The 17,098-nt window shown below is 46.9% G+C and overlaps 1 protein-coding gene across 1 annotated transcript in view; it reads right to left on the bottom strand.

Annotated features, from left to right (window-relative positions):
• Positions 1-482: 482 nt before the first annotated feature.
• The window catches only part of LOC138359594 (luc7-like protein 3), a 57,947-nt gene continuing 41,331 nt past the window's right edge, over positions 483-17,098 (bottom strand). The window contains exons 2-3 of the mRNA XM_069318977.1: positions 4,868-5,001; positions 483-605 (exon numbers count right to left, since the gene is read on the bottom strand). Coding sequence (XP_069175078.1) covers positions 483-605; positions 4,868-5,001 — 257 coding nt within the window. The remainder of the gene's footprint in view (positions 606-4,867; positions 5,002-17,098) is intronic.

Genomic DNA, 17,098 nt, shown 5'->3' with positions numbered 1-17,098 from the left:
GTAAACTCTTTGTTTGTAGGTGTAAACTCTTTGGTAGTAGGTGTAAACTCTTTGGTAGTAGGGGTACTCTTTGTTAGTAAGTGTAAACTATTTGTTAGTAAGTGTAATCTCTTTGTTAATATGTGTAAACTCTTTGTTATTATGTGTAAACTCTTTGTTAATATGTGTAAACATTTTCTTAGTAGGTGTAAACATTTTCTTAGTAGGTGTAAACATTTTCTTAGTAGGTGTAAACTCTTTCTTAGTAGGTGTAAACTCTTTCTTAGTAATTGTAAACTTTGTATTCGTAATTGTAAACTCTGTATTCGTAATTGTAAACTCTTAGTAATTGTAAACTCTGCCTTAGTAATTGTAAACTACTTGTTATTAAATGTAAACTGTTTTTCAGTAAGTGTAAACTATTTTTCAGTAAGTGTAAACTATTTTTCAGTAACTGAAAACTCTTTTTAGTAAGTGTAAACTTTTTTAGTAAGTGTAAACTCTTAGCCAGTATGTGTAAACTCTTTGTCAGTAGGTGTAAACTCCTTATCAGTAAGAGTAAACTCCTTATCAGTACGAGTAAACTCCTTGAAAGTAAGTGTAAACTCTTTGCTAGTATGTTTAAACTAAAAATTTATTAAAGTTAGTATGTGTAAACTAACAATTTATTAAAGTTAGTATGTGTAAACTAACAATTTATTAAAGTTAGTATTTGTAAACTAACAGTTTACTAAACTAAACTGTGGGATATATTGGTGATATATCTCGTGTGTCTGTTCGTACACAGGCACATGAACACTCATACAGACACTCTGGAACACTCACAGACACACGGGGACACTCACCGAGGGATTAAATAAGACACTTACTGAGGTGCTGACAAACACTCATAAAGACACTCACAGAGTTACTCAGACACTCACTGTGACACTCACATAAACGCTTCATTATTGCCGAGATACTTCAGGATTGGTCTTACATTTGTGGTGTACAAGGTTCTGAATGATTCCTTACACAGGTTCCTGAAGGCTGTTCTGATGTTAGCCAGCCTCGCATATGCCGCAGATGTAATCTATTTATGTGGGCTTCGGGAGACAGGTTTGGTGTGATGTCAACTCCTAGATGTCCCAATATCCTCTCTGTCCTTTCATGAAGTACTTCATCTCCTATTTTGTATCTTGAGTCGGGCCTCCTGTTTCCACCGCCTTATATCATTACCTTGCATTTACTCGGGTTGAACTTTAGTAGCCATCTGTTGGACCATTCACTCTCCTACTATCATCCTCTGTTTTAATCCTCCTCAAAATTTTTGCAGCATCATCAGACAATGAGAGAAACGATTCTATACTCTCTGGGAGATCATTTACATATATCTGACATAAATAGGTCCAAGGTCTGAACCCTGCGGGACTCCGCTGGTGACTCCTCGCCAATCTGAGACCTCACCCTTCACATTGACTCCCTGTCTTCTGTTGCTTAGTTACTCCCTTATCCAATGGAGTACCTTCCCTTTCACTCCTGCCTGCATCTCCAGCTTTAGCACTAGCCACTTGTGTGGTACTGTGTTAAAGACTTTCTGGCAATCCATATAAAATGTGTGTATGAGTGTCTCTGTGAGTACCAGTGGGAGTATTCACCTAGTTGTATTCTCCTCATTTTTCTTGTAGGGGATGAGCTCTGCTCTTTCGGCCCGCCTCTCAACTGTCAATCTACTGTAAATAACTACTAACTATTTCCCCCCCCCCTTACACACACACGCAGGAAGGAGCTCCTTAACAGCTGACTATCTTCTAGGTACCATTTTTACTGTTAGGTATCAAGGGCATCAGAGTGAAAGAAACTTTGCCCATTTGTTTCTATCTGGTCCGGGAATCGAGGCCGGGCCACAGAATTACAAGTCCTGCGCTCTGTCCACTCAGCTACTAGCCCCTGACAGACATTGGGAGTGTGTGTGTGTCACTGAGAGTACCTGTGGGAGTGTGTGTGTCACTGAGAGTACCTGTGGGAGTGTGTGTGTGTCTCTGAGAGTACCTGTGGGAGAGTGTGTATGTCACTGAGAGTACCTGTGGGAGTGTGTGTGTGTCTCTGAGAGTACCTGTGGGAGTGTGTGTGTCACTGAGAGTACCTGTGGGAGTGTGTGTGTGTGAGTGTCACTGAGAGTACCTGTGGGAGTGTGTGTGTGTGAGTGTCACTGAGAGTACCTGTGGGAGTGTGAGTGTCACTGAGAGTACCTGTGGGAGTGTGAGTGTGTGAGTGTCACTGAGAGTACCTGTGGGAGTGTGAGTGTCACTGAGAGTACCTGTGGGAGTGTGTGTGTCACTGAGAGTACCTGTGGGAGTGTGTGTGTTTCTGAGAGTACCTGTGGGAGTGTGTGTGTCACTGAGAGTACCTGTGGGAGTGTGTGTGTCACTGAGAGTACCTGTGGGAGTGTGTGTGCCACTGAGAGTACCTGTGGGAGTGTGTGTCTCTGAGAGTACCTGTGGGAGTGTGTGTGTCACTGAGAGTACCTGTGGGAGTGTGTGTGTCACTGAGAGTACCTGTGGGAGTGTGAGTGTCTCTGAGAGTACCTGTGGGAGTGTGTGAGAGTCTCTGAGAGTACCTGTGGGAGTGTGTGAGTGTTTCTGAGCGTACCTTTGGGAGTGTCTCTGAGAGTACCTGTGGGAGTGTGTGTGTCTCTGAGAGTACCTGTGGGAGTGTGTGAGAGTCTCTGAGAGTACCTGTGGGAGTGTGTGAGTGTTTCTGAGCGTACCTTTGGGAGTGTCACTGAGAGTACCTGTGGGAGTGTGTGTGTCACTGAGAGTACCTGTGGGAGTGTGTGTGTCACTGAGAGTACCTGTGGGAGTGTGTGTGTCACTGAGAGTACCTGTGGGAGTGTGTGAGAGTCTCTGAGAGTACCTGTGGGAGTGTGTGAGTGTTTCTGAGCGTACCTTTGGGAGTGTCTCTGAGAGTACCTGTGGGAGTGTGTGAGTGTCTCTGAGTACGTGTGGGAGTGTGTGAGTGTCTCTGAGTACGTGTGGGAGTTTCTCTGTTAGTACCTGTGGGAGTGGGAACGTGTGAGTGTCTCTGTCAGTACGTGTGGGAGTGTCTCTGAGAGTACCTGTGGGAGTGAGTGTTTGAGTGTCTCTGTAAGTACCTGTGGGAATGAGTGTCTGAGTGCCTACCTAAGTTTCTGAGAGATTACTTTTTTCAGGGCTTCTGTGATTTTATCTGTGAGAACCTCAGTAAATTTATCTGTGAATCCCTATGTGAGTGTTTCTCTGAGTATATCTTTGAGTACATCTGTATCTTTATGATTGCCTATGTAAGTGTCTCCCAAAGTGTCTCTGTGAGTATTTCTGAAAGTGTCTCCTGAGTTTTTCTGTGAGTGCCTCTAAATATACCTGCGTGGGTCTCTCTGTGAGTACCTATTTGGGTGTCTTTGGGAGTTTCACTACGTTTCTGTTTATGTCTGACTGCTTTTATGAGCGCCTGTATTAGTTTGTCTATGTGCGCTTGTATTAGTTTGTCTATGAGCGCCTGTATTAGTTTGTCTATGAGCACCTGTATTAGTTTGTCTATGAGCGCCTGTATTAGTTTGTCTATGAGCGCCTGTATTAGTTTGTCTATGAGCGCCTGTATTAGTTTGTCTATGAGCACCTGTATTAGTTTGTCTATGAGCACTTGTATTAGTTTGTCTATGAGCGCCTGTATTAGTTTGTCTATGAGCACCTGTATTAGTTTGTCTATGAGCGCCTGTATTAGTTTGTCTATGAGCGCCTGTATTAGTTTGTCTATGGGCGCCTGTATTAGTTTGTCTATGAGCACCTGTATTAGTTTGTTTATGAGCGCCTGTATTAGTTTGTCTATGAGCGCCTGTATTAGTTTGTTTATGAGCGCCTGTATTAGTTTGTCTATGAGCGCCTGTATTAGTTTGTCTATGAGCGCCTGTATTAGTTTGTCTATGAGCGCCTGTATTAGTTTGTCTATGAGCGCCTGTTTGAGTAATTATGTAAGCGTTTATGTGAGTGTCACAATGAGTGTCTGACTAACACTGTGAGTGTCTTTATGATTGTTTGTGAGTGCCTCAGTAAGTGTCTTTTAAAATCTCTCTGTGAGTGTTTAGTGTGTCTGTGAGTGTCCCCGTGTCAGTAAGTGTCTCAGTGTCTCTGTGAGTTTCCCAGTGTCTGTGTGAGTGTCCCAGTGTCTGTGAGTGTCCCTGTGCCTCTGTGAGTGTCCCGTACCATCTGTGAGTGTCACTGTCGCTGTGAGGGTCCCTGTGTCTGTGCGAGTGTCCTTGTGCCTCTGTGAGTGTCCTTGTGCCTCTGTGAGTGTCCCTGTGTCTCTGTGAGTGTCCCTGTGCCTCTGTGAATGTCCCTGTGTCTCTGTGAGTGTCCCTGTGCCTCTGTGAGTGTCCCTGTGCCTCTGTGAGTGTCACTGTGTCTCTGTGAGTGTCCCTGTGCCTCTATGAGTGTCCCGTACCATCTGTGAGTGTCACTGTCGCTGTGAGGGTCCCTGTGTCTGTGCGAGTGTCCTTGTGTCTCTGTGAATGTCCCTGTGCCTCTGTGAGTGTCCCTGTGCCTATGTGAGTGTCCCTGTGCCTCTGTGAGTGTCCCTGTGTCTCTGTGAGTGTCCCTGTGCCTCTGTGAGTGTCCCTGTGTCTCTGTGAGTGTCCTTATGTCTCTGTGAGTGTCATTGTGCCTCTGTGAGTGTCCCTGTGTCTCTGTGAGTGTCCCTATGTCTCTGTGAGTGTTCCTGTGTCTCTGTGAGTGTCATTTTTTTCTTTATGTGTCTCAGAGAGAGTCTTTGTAAGTTCTTTTGTCGCGTTGTAAACCACTCAGTGTCTATGTGGGTGTATCTGTGGGTGTATCTGTGTCAGTCAGGGTGTCTTTATGTGTGTCTCTGTGAATACCTTTGTGAGTGTCTTCGTGAGAGTGTCTCTGTGAGCCTTTGTAAGTGACTGTAAAACCTTATGTGTCTCTGTAAGCATCTTGGTAACTTTGTGAGTATTTCCGTGAGTGTCTCTGTGAGTGCCTTTATGATTACCTGTGAAAGAATATATGCGAGTTCCTACGTGAGTGTCTTTTAGTGTTTCTGTGAGTTTATTTGTGAGTGTCTCTGTGATTGTCTCTGTGACTTTCTCTTTGAGTGTCTCCTAGTATCTCTGATTGTCTCTCTGAGTGTCTCACTCACTCCTTCATGAGTTCCAATGTCAGTATCTCTTTGAGTACCTCTGAGAGAGCCTCTTTTAGTACCTCTGTGAGAGCCTCTTTGAGAGCCTCTTTGAGTACCTCTGTGAGAGCCTCTTTAAGTACCTCTGTGATAGTCTCTTTGAATACCTATTTTCATGCAAGAATTTTCTTGCATGAATGCAATGAATGTAAATCAGTACCTTTTTGTGACGTTGTGTGAATGTTTCTATAAGTGCCTCTGAGTGCTTCTTTGACCGTCTATGTGAGTATTTCTGTGAGTGATATTTATGAGTGTATTTCGGATTGTCTTTGCAAGAGTACCTGAGAGTGCGTCTTCGAATGTTTCAGTGTTTCTGAGTCTCTATGAGTACCTGTGAACTCATAGAAATGATGTTGCTCACATTACAATATACTTTCTATCATGATGATTAACGTTCTTACAAGGAGTTAGACTGGCTAACCTGGAGCTATTTTCACTAACAGAAAATTACGCTGGCTGACAAGAAGAGCTTTACTATAAACTGGGTTACACTAGCTCACATGACGGGGTACACTTACTAAGAGTTTACTCTTACTAATAAAGAGTTTATCCATACTAACAAAGAGTTTACTCTTACTAACAAAGAATTTATATTTACAAACAAATAGTTTACACTTACTAACAAGGAGTTTACACTTACTAACAAAGAGTTTACACATACTAACAAGGAGTTTATATTTACTAACAAAGAATTTACATTTACTAACAAAGAGCTTACATTTACTAACAAAGAGCTTACATTTACTAACAAAGAGCTTACACTTACTAACAAATAGTTTACATTAACTAACAAAAAGTTTACACATGCTAACAAATAGTTTACTTACTAACAAAGAGTTTACACTTACTAACAAAGAGTTTACACATACTAACAAAGAGTTTACACTTACCAACAAAGAGTTTACACATACTAACAAAGAGTTTACACTTACTAACAAAGAGTTTACACTTACTAACAAAGAGTTTACACTTACTTACAAAGAGTTTACACTTACTTACAAAGAGTTTACACTTACTGACAAAGAGTTTACACTTACTGACAAAGAGTTTACACTTGCCCACAGACGTTACAGTTGCTACCAAGAGGCTTCACCAGCAAGCGGGAGGAACTACACTTGCTCACAGGAGAGAATGGATGTATGGAAAATAGAAACAACAAAGAAGAAAACAACTTTACCATCTACTGAACAAGTCAGTAAAGAAATGAAAAAAATACTTCAAGTTAAGGAGAGAATTAAAGTAAATAACAATTTTCACTAGAGTCACACACACACACACACACACACACACATACACACAAACACACACACACACACACACACACACACACACACACACACACACACACACACACACACACACACACACACACACACACACACACACACACACACACACACACACACACACACACACACACACACACACACACACACACAAACACACACAGCAGTGGTAGCTGTAGGTATTAAAGAGCAGGAAGGCTCTAATAGGAAAGAGTGGAATGATAAGGACAAAGCGGCAGTGAATGAAATACTGAAGGCACTAGACATGGAAGGGGCTGAGCATAGCATTGAGAAGGTTTTCAGGTTAGGCTGGTACAAAAAAGACCGAGACCGTGTGTTAGAGATAGTGTTTTCAAACGAGAACACAAAGGACACGATTCTAACAAAGAAAAGCCACCTGCAACATGTGGGAGAATTCAAAAAAGTATTCCTCCAGAGGGACATGACGAAGGAGGAGAGGGCCATGGCGGCAGAAGCAAAGAAGAAGCGCAGGGCGAGAGGGGAAAACCAGGAAACCACAGCTCCCAACACATCACCCCCAGAGGCGAGGGGGGAACCCACAACCATCTACCCAGTAACACGAGCGGGGAGGGCAACCCCACCACCCTCCTCTGCATAGAAAACCCCCCTTTCCTTCCTGTCCTCCCGCCCCGTTCACCCCATACCCTCCCTGTCCTTCCCCCTTCACTTGACCCCCACCCCTCATCCCAGTATCCTCTGCAACCCTGGCATCCACCTCACAAACCTTCACACCCATGACACAGCTTCCTCCACCAGCAGAACATTCACCAATCTTGAGGTCATCTTGAGATGATTTCGGGGCTTTTTAGTGTCCCCGCGGCCCGGTTCTCGACCAGGCCTCCACCCCCAGGAAGCAGCCCGTGACAACTGACTAACTCCCGAGTACCTATTTACTGCTAGGTAACAGGGGCATTCAGGGTGAAAGAAACTTTGCCCATTTGTTTCTGCCTCGTGCGGGAATCGAACCCGAGCCACAGAATTACGAGTCCTGCGCGCTATCCACCAGGCTTTCGTGGCCCCTCCAAGGAGGAGATTTGAGAAGGGAAAGAAGAAAGTGAGCCTCAAGGCAATGTACACTAACATAGATGGTATTACAAATAAGGCAAATGAACTTGGAGAATGGGTACTAGAGGAAACCCCAGGCATAATAGCTCTCACAGAAACAAAGCTGACGAAAACAATAACAAATGCAGTGTTCCCACAGGACTATTATGTTATGAGGAAATAGAGAGAAGGAAGAGGTGGTGGTGGTGTAGCTATGCTGGTAAGAAAAGGCTGGGATTTTGAGGAGTTGGTTGTTCAGGGATGTAAAGGTTTCAGTGACTACATAATAGGAACAATAACAACTGGAGGGCAAAAAATTATAGTCGTAGTCATATATAATCCACCACCAAATGACAGAAGACCCAGACAGGAATATGATAGAAACAATATGGCCACCATTAACATAATAGAGAGAGCAGCTTCTGTTGCTAGCAGGAATGGATCTGGACTACTAATCATGGGAGACTTCAACCATGGGAAGATAGATTGGGAGAACAGAGACCCGCATGGAGGACCAGAAACATGGAGAGCTAAGCTGCTGGACGTGGCAACAAGAAACTTTCTAAGTCAGAACATCAGGGATCTAATAAAAATGAGAGGAGAGGATGAACCAGCAATGCTTGATCTGATATTTACCCTAAATGAGTGGGATATAAGGGAAGTCAAGATGGAAGCACCCTTGGGAATGAGTGATCACAGTGTATTGAACTTTGAGTACCTGGTAGAGCTCGGAATTATCCCTCCTGAAAAAGAACTAGGAAACAAAAGGCTGGCATACCGAAAGGGAAATTATGAGGAGATGAGAAAGTTCCTAAGGGAAATACCTTGGGACACAGTCCTCAGAGCTAAGTCTGTACAAGATATGATGGACTATGTCACCCAAAAGAGTCAGGAGGCAGTAAGCAGATTCATCCCGGCCCAAAAGGAAAAATCCGAGAAACAAAAGAAGAATCCATGGTATAATAGGGCATGTATGGAAGCAAAAAAACTGAACAAAAGGGCATGGAGGAACTTCCGGAATAACAGAACACCAGAAAGCAGAGAGAGATACCAGAGAACCAGGAATGAGTATGTCAGGGTGAGAAGAGAAGCAGAGTAAAGTTATGAAAAAGATATAGCAAACAAAGCCAAGACCGAACCAAAGCTACTCCACAGTCACATCAGAAGGAAAACAACAGTGAATGAACAGGTAGTGAAACTTAGAACAGGCGAGGATAAGTATACAGAGAATGACAAAGAGGTGTATGATGAACTCAACAAGAGGTTCCAAGAGGTCTTCACAACAAAACAAGGTGAAGTCACTGTGCTAGGAGAAAGGGACGTAAACCAGGCGGCATTGGAAGAGTTTTAAATTACGAGAGAGGAGGTCAAGAGACACCTGCTGGATCTGGATGTTAGAAAGGCTGTTGGTCCAGACGGGATCTCGCCATTGGTACTGAAAGAGTGTGCAGAGGCAATTTGCTTGCCACTCTCCTTAGTGTATAGTAGGTCACTGGAGACGGGAGACCTACCAGAAATATGGAAGATGGCGAATGTGGTCCCAATATACAAAAAGGGCGACAGGCAAGAGGCACTGAACTACAGGCCAGTATCCTTGACTTGTATACCATGCAAGGTGATGGAGAAGATCGTGAGAAAAACCTGGTAGCACATCTGGAGAGAAGGGACTTCGTGACAAATCGACAACATGGGTTCAGGGAGGGTAAATCTTGCCTGACAGGCTTAATAGAATTCTATGGCCAGGTGACACAGATTAAGCAAGAAAGAGAGGGCTGGGCGGACTGCATTTTCTTGGATTGTCGGAAAGCCTTTGACACAGCACCGCATAAGAGGCTGGTACATAAGCTGGAGAGACAGGCAGGTGTAGCTGGTAAGGTTCTCTAGTGGATAAGGGAGTACCTAAGCAATAGGAAGCAGAGAGTTACGGTGAGGGGTGAGACCTCCGATTGGCGTGAAGTCACCAGTGGAGTCCCACAGGGCTCTGTACTCGGTCCTATCTTGTTTCTGATATATGTAAATGATCTCCCGGAGGGTATAAATTCATTTCTCTCAATGTTTGCGGATGATGCCAAAATTATGAGAAGGATTAAGACAGAAGAGGACTGTTTGAGGCTTCAAGAAGACCTAGACAAACTGAAGGAATGGTCGAACAAGTTGTTGTTTGAGTTCAACCCAACCAAATGTAATGTAATGAAGATAGGTGTAGGGAGCAGGAGGCCAAATACAAGGTATCATCTGGGAGAGGAAATCCTTCAGGAGTCAGAGAAAGAAAAAGACTTGGGAGTTGATATCACACCAGACCTGTCTCCTGCGGCACATATCAAGAGGATAACATCAACGGCATATGCCAGGCTGGCCAACATACGAACGGCATTCAAAAATTTGTGTAAAGAATCATTCAGAACTTTGTATACCACATATGTCAGGCCAATTCTGGAGTATGCAGCCCCAGCATGGTGTCCATATCTAGTCAAGGATAAGACTAAACTGGAAAAGGTTCAAAGATTTGCCACCAGACTAGTACCCGAGCTGAGAGGTATGAGCTACGAGGAGAGACTGCGGGAATTCAACCTCACTTCGCTGGAAGACAGAAGAGTTAGGGGGGACATGATCACTACATTCAAGATTCTGAAGGGAATATATAGGGTAGATAAAGACAGGCTATTTAACACAAGGGGCACACGCACAAAGGGACACAGGTGGAAACTGAGCGCCCAAATGAGCCACAGAGATATTAGAAAGAATTTTTTCAATGTCAGAGTAGTTAATAAATGGAATGCACTAGGAAGTGATGTGGTGGAGGCTGACTCCATACACAGTTTCAAATGTAGATATGATAGAGCCCAGTAGGCTCAGGAATCTGTACACCAGTTGATTGATGGTTGAGAGGCGGGACCAAAGAGCCAAAGCTCAACCCACGCAAGCACAATTAGGTGAGTACACACACACACACACACTCACATAAACACACACACACACACACACACACACATACAAATAGTGGATTTCGTGCCAGATAGACCCTCTTATAAAACAATGGAATCAGAGGCGGTGTGCCAGATAGTCCCACTTATCAAACAATGGATTCAGAGCCGGTGCTGACAGATAGACCCACCTCAGAAGTGGCAGTTATTAATTGTAGTCTACGGTGAGCCCCCACAATATTTCACTTACAACAGCTATCGCCTTTAATTAAACACTACCCCCAAGGGTTAAAAAAAATCCCATAATTTATTAAATACTTTATTAGGTAAAAACCACAAAAAAAGTTAATTATGTTAATAATTGTAGTCTTCAGTGAGCTCCTGCCATATTTCACTTACTCTAGCTATCACATTTAAATACTACAGCACTACCCCCACCCCCTACCTTGTTCCTGGTGAGGGTTATATAGGAGTATTTAAGGAGTATTAAATTAAAAATCTCCCCCAAGGGAAAAAAAAATCATCAAATAATTTATTAAATGCTTTATTAGGTAAAAACAACAAAATGAGTTAATTATGTTAATAATTGTAGTCTACAGTGGGCTCCTGCCATATTTCACTTACTCTAGCTATCACGTTTAAATACTACAGCACTACACCCCCCTTATTCCTCGGCACCCTTCCACCCCCCCCCCCTTATTCCTCGGCCCCCTCCACCTCCCCCCTTATTCCTCGGCCCCCTCCCCCCCCCCCGTCCTCATCTGAGTAGAATTCTGACGTCTCTTCGTCAGTGATCAGTGGGGGAAGGTCTTGACCCCTCCTCCCTCTCTTGGGGGTGGGGGGTGAGTTGGGTGGACGCCTTTTGGTTGAGTTTCCTCCTCACTCTCATTGGAAGTGTTCTGGAAAGAGATGGGGGAAATAATTTATAGTGATTAAAGGTTTTTTATAGGATTATATCTTTTATTAGAAAAATATTCTATTTTCTACAACTTACATGGCCTACAACCACAGACCAGCCTGTAGCTGGCAGGTACCAATCAGCCGCGCTGTTAGGCCACTCCACGACTAATACTAGAATTGCGAACTCTAGGCAGGAGCCTCGTGTGACTCGCTGGTCACTCTCCTCGGTCGGCACCGCAGTGGGTAGTCTCTTCCACCAGCCAGCCCCAGATACGGCGATTCCCGTCGCTGCCACTCCTCAGGCAGGCAAGTACACACTCAGCAGAGTTCGTCCGGGGGTGGGTCACAGCTTCTACAAAGCAGACTGGTGAAGAAACCTAGGCTGCCTTGGGAAGACTGATTCACAGTTTATCACAGCCATCCTAGATTGACTCTGTGAAAGCAGACACATCATCAGTACTGGGACACTACATGGGACCACTAGGAAACTTCACTTACTAGCTTAGACACAAACGTCCACCTCTTCGCTCCATAGATGGCGTTCACTGTCTAAGCGTCACCTCACCAGAGGTCAGCAGCGGCTACTTCACGAGTCGACTAGGACAGGAATCCAGTGCCTATTGCCGGCATATCCTGTCACCACTAGGTGGTGTTGTCCATGTTGTGGGGTTTTCGGGAGCGGACTCACAGATGGCGTGGACTTCACTGCTCCGTGCTCGGGCGAGGAATTCTGGTTCGTAACAGTCATCAATTAAATACAAAACTGACTCATTTGAAAAAGGATTCGTATACTCTAAAGGGTTAATCAGTCCTTGGGAGAGTGCAAACTTGTTTCGCAAAATGAGGTAGTTTGAAAGAGGATGTTGTCACGTGGGGGTGGGCGGTCCGGGGCTCTGCTAACACTCGGCTGCTAGGGGCTCAAAGGCCCAAATACTCAGCCCCTCCGACTCCCTGGATTCACCGGAGTCTCCTTGGTCACACAAGATAGGACCAACAATGCCCACCTCCGCAGGTCTTTGCTTCCACCACAAAGGGGTGCCACTGATTCACCCTGGAAGCCCTTCAGTCAAACACGGGGAAACTGCTGTTAACAGTTCCGGCCTAGACCCGTGGGGGAGTGAAGGAAGACTCAGGCTTACCTATAACCATAACCTCCCTGAGTCCTGCCTGCCAGACAAAAAAAGGTTGCAGGAACTCCTTTCCCGCCTGTCTTCTCTATCTTCCTCTTAGCAAGGTCGCCAGCTGGGTTATTATATCTGCACCCCAGCAATGCAGTTCAGTGGGTGTATTATATATCGTTTGTAGCCAGAAATGTATGCTCATAGAGAATTATCATAAAATGGAGGCACACTCAAACACAGTAATAAAATGTGTGGATTTACTGATGCAAATTACATGAACGCACACACACAATCACAAGTAATACATGAATATGGAATATGGATAATGAGCCTGGAGATCGTCAGCCTCTTCTTCCACGACCATCCAACACTCCTTCTACTGGGCAGGAAGACAGGAGTCTCACACTCTCACAGGAGGGCCTCTTCACCACGTCGGCACCTCTTCTTCACTGTCCTGCCATACATACACACTGTCCTCTCTGACAGTCCTGGACACAAGCTGCCTTGCAGCCTATTCTACTATTAAAGTAATAAAGTCTTGCTGCCACATACACAAGTAAATATTGTGGCCTAACTAGCCTACTCATACAAGGGGTAATGGGAGGGAAAAATGATCTACCTTACACTCCTGGCTCACGACGCCTGTCCCTCGATGGTGTGAGGTTCCCACGCTTCCTTGGGTCGATCCTCGACGATCCAGGGCGTTCCACAGGTCCTCAGGTGTCGTGAAGCCTTCGCGTCGTCGCCGTTCCAATCCCTGAGATTCAGCTGCCCCAATCCTGGTTCATCGATGGGCGCTGAGCTAATCACTATTTTTCCCCACACTCGCCTCTCCCACAGGGCGTCGCTCCTTGTCCTAGGCACGGTGTCGTCCTTCCAAGATTCTCAGTGGATGTGACCCCAGTCACAGCTAGCTTGCTCGCCCACCTTCCAGACCTCAACGTCCAGCCAGCGGCGCCGCCCAGCGTCGTCGCCGACTATTTTCCAAGTTTGGGCACTTCTCTGCTCACTGAACTTGGTTCCTCTTTTGCTTCCCAGAAGCGCAGGGTCTCCAATAACTGTGATGGCTGCGACAGCCAGCTCAATCCACTGAACAAGGCTTGCAGAGCCTCCAATCCCTGAGAGCAGACCGAGGCGCGTCCTGTCGCTTCCACGGTCAGTACAACTCTGACGTTGGCGCCGCCCGGGGCACTCGGTGACGTCATGGCGGGCCCTGATTTGTCGCCCGCGACCTACGTCGGCCAATCCGCGATCGGCATAGTGTCCCTTCCACAAGGTCATATCTGCCGTAGGGGATACTGTTTCATTTTATAACAGGGCGCCAATTTTCCTTTATTTACAACTTATAATATAACTTCTTTCCCTTAACTGGCAGCCGGTCTGGTCGCCACATATATCAATAGATTCCCTGAACCTCAGAGAATCAGTAGGGAGAGCTGATATGACTCTTTAAGCCGGCAAACGAAAGAAATAGGAGAGGGCACTGTAACATACCCCTCCCCTTAAAATAAGAGTCATATCGGAAGAGCAGCACTCAAGAGGGCCATCTATACTCTTGCTCCCTCCGTTCCTGAAGTGTCACTCCTCCAGTTGGTGACGTGGCTCGTACCACCTTGCCAGTCACTTGCCTCATTGTATCTCCACCTCGCATAGTACCGGGTGTGATGGGTGTTCCCTGAACACCTACAAGAAATCCTCTCTCCGTGGCTACAAGTGTACTCCCACGGCTCGTTACCACTGTAAGATTCAGTGCATGCGGCGCCTCCACCGCGTCGTGCATTCCGAGATAGTCTTGCATTTCCACTGCGTCCTACAGGTACTCCATGTTTCCTCTCATGATCTCCTCTTCGCCAATCTTCTCTCTTCTCGGTTCCTCTTCTCCCGTAGGTGCGTTGTCTCCTCACAGTGGCACTTGTAACCTGTACTCCATCCAGCAGCTTCCTCTCTTCCACACTAGGCTTTTGCGATGGCCCAATGCCCCTCTGGTTAGGCTGGCGCCTACCCTGGGTGTACCTATTCTCTGCTTTCTTCGTATTGCCTTTTCTATACCACTCGCTCCTTCGTTCCCGACGAACATCTTCACTCCTCCATGAGATCCTCTTCCCTGCAGACGTCTTCTTCGGTTCGTGGTTGGGCTCATCCACCTCCCTGTGGCTCACCTCACTACGGTGGTTCATCTTGCACCTACCACTATTCATCTGGCCGGCATAGGGTGCACTGCGTCGTGGCTCCTCCACTCTGCCCCTCGCTGCCGTTCGCTCATCCACTGAGCTTACTTTATTCACGTTTCTGTATGGAGGGAGTGCGGTCTGCAGCCTCTTCACCGCCCCAGGCGTTTGTACAGCTGCTCCTCGCCACTCCTCCACACACATCATCAGGCTTAGTCGGAGGTCCCCGTCGGGGTTTTCCACAACCTCCGACGACCTCTCTGCACTCTCGCCCTCGTTGTCGTCGTCTCTGGCGACGTTTCCCCTGGCGAAGTCGGCTTCCTCACTATTATTTGGAGCGACTGATACCTCACCTGGCAGGGTTGTACCGCTGCTTGAAACATAGGCACTCCTGGCCCAATCGGGTTGTATCCTGCCTCCTCCGAGGTCATTACCCAGCACCATCTGTACATGCTCTAGGGGTAACTTAGGGGCTACAGCTACTATAGCTTTCTCGACTCCGCAGTCGGCAATCAGCTGTACTTCGTGAAGTGGCAACCTGTATTCCTCCCCCACACTGCGTATCCTCACCACTCCCACAGGTGAATCATTAAATTCCTTGGGGAGAATACTCCTGGTCACCATACTTATGTCAGCACCCGTATCTCGAAGAACGGCCACCTCCACTGGGTCTGACTTTCCAAACTTCACGTTGGCCCCGAAAACGAAGGGATGTTCACCCAACTTCATTTCCCAACCATTCACGTTGGGTCCACCATAATATGGGGTGTGAACAAACACTCTCTCCTCTTCCAACATTAATCCTACATTCCTTTGGTGCTCCTCACACTCGCGGGCATAATGTCCTCTCACACCACAGTTGTAGCATCGGCTGCCTCCCCTGGGCGGCCACTCGCTAGTCACTCTGGCGGTACCACTTGCAGACGTCCCCTGGGTCCTCCTTGGACTCCTTGTCGTCGTGTCCGGGACTGCAGCACTTGCTCCCGAGTTAGGTCCACTGCTCACCGCTTGGGGCTTCCTCCCCGCGTCTCTTGAGCTCTTGAACCACGTTACTTCATCGGGCACACTACTCTTGGGAGAGTCCCCATTCGTCCTCGCTCCTCCTGAACTCCTAAGGTTCCCTCCCGACCTGGGGTAAGGCGAGGGTCTGGGTGGCCCCTCCCACCTGAGATGTAGTGCCTCCTCCAGCATGTCGGCTCGGTCCGCTGCAGCCTTCAGGTCCTTAATACCTGCTTCTCTCACCCTTACTCGCAACTCAGGATGGAGCACCGACATGAACTTCTCCATCACTATCAGTCGTTTAACATCATCCACCGACTCCGCTTCCTCCGCCTTCAACCATCGTAGGAATTTCCGTTCCATATCCCGGGCGGTCTCGGCGTAAGTCTTTCCCGACGCTCTTGTACACTCTCTGAACCGCTTCCGGTACATCTCCGGAGTCAGCCGGAATGAGTGGAGAACCGCATTCTTAATCGCGTCATAACTAGTACACTCCTCTAGGTCCAGCATGTTATAGGCTTCCCGGGCCTCACCAGTGAACCTGCCCTGGACCAGAGCAGCCCAATCATCTTCCGGCCACTCCTTCAGAGTTGCTATCCGTTCAAAGTGTTCGAAGAACGCCTCAGCTTCTTGTGGTTCGAACGTAGGTAAGTCACGTTCCCTTACCTTGAGGTCATCCCGCCGTGCAGGTAGTGAGGGCAGACCACGTTCAACGCGACGCAATTCGACTTCTTTCTTTGCCCTTATCTCCTCCAGTCGCAGTTGTCTCTCTCCTTCTTCCCGCTGCAGCCGAGCTTCTCGCTCCTCTCGCTGCAGCTCAGCCGCACGTTCCTCTCGCTGCAGCTCAGCCGCACGTTCCTCTCGCTGCATTTGCGCTTCTCTCTCCTCTCGTCGCAGCTGGGCTTCCAGTTGCATCTTCATTATTTCCAGTTGCAGGCTCCTCTTACTACAGCTGGACCTTCCACTGCTCCCATGTTCACTGTGAATTCTCTCCACACTGGTAGGCGCTTGGGGAGGCCCTAGTCGGGACGGTTCACCTTGCGATGGCTCTCCTCGGGACGGCTCCTCTTGAGATGGCTCCTCTCCCGTCGCTTCCTCTCGAGCTGTGAGCTGTGCCATGATCTCTATCCTTCGCTCTGCTACCTTAGTCGTCCTCAACCTGATCCCAAAGTGGTTTGCCACTTGTTGGAGCTGGGCCTTGGTACACTCCTCCAAAATTCTCTCGTCCCTTGTGTCAATAAATTTCTTTACTTTGTCTTCCTCCATCTCTATATCATCAAGCATACACGACGGCACAGACAAGTTAGTAGGCACTAATTTCACCGTTTCAGTCCCTTAGCCGGTTGAGTAACAGTACCACCGAATTCACTGGCCACACTGTATTAGTACCCTGGCAACACTTGTCTTGAAATTTGGTCCACACTGTAGCTTGATCCACGCTTCCTGGC

This window comes from Procambarus clarkii, chromosome 1 (assembly GCF_040958095.1).
Source record: "Procambarus clarkii isolate CNS0578487 chromosome 1, FALCON_Pclarkii_2.0, whole genome shotgun sequence".
NCBI lineage: Eukaryota > Metazoa > Arthropoda > Malacostraca > Decapoda > Cambaridae > Procambarus > Procambarus clarkii.
The sequence above is the reverse complement of the archived record's forward strand: the minus strand, read 5'-3'. Positions and strand labels throughout refer to the sequence as shown.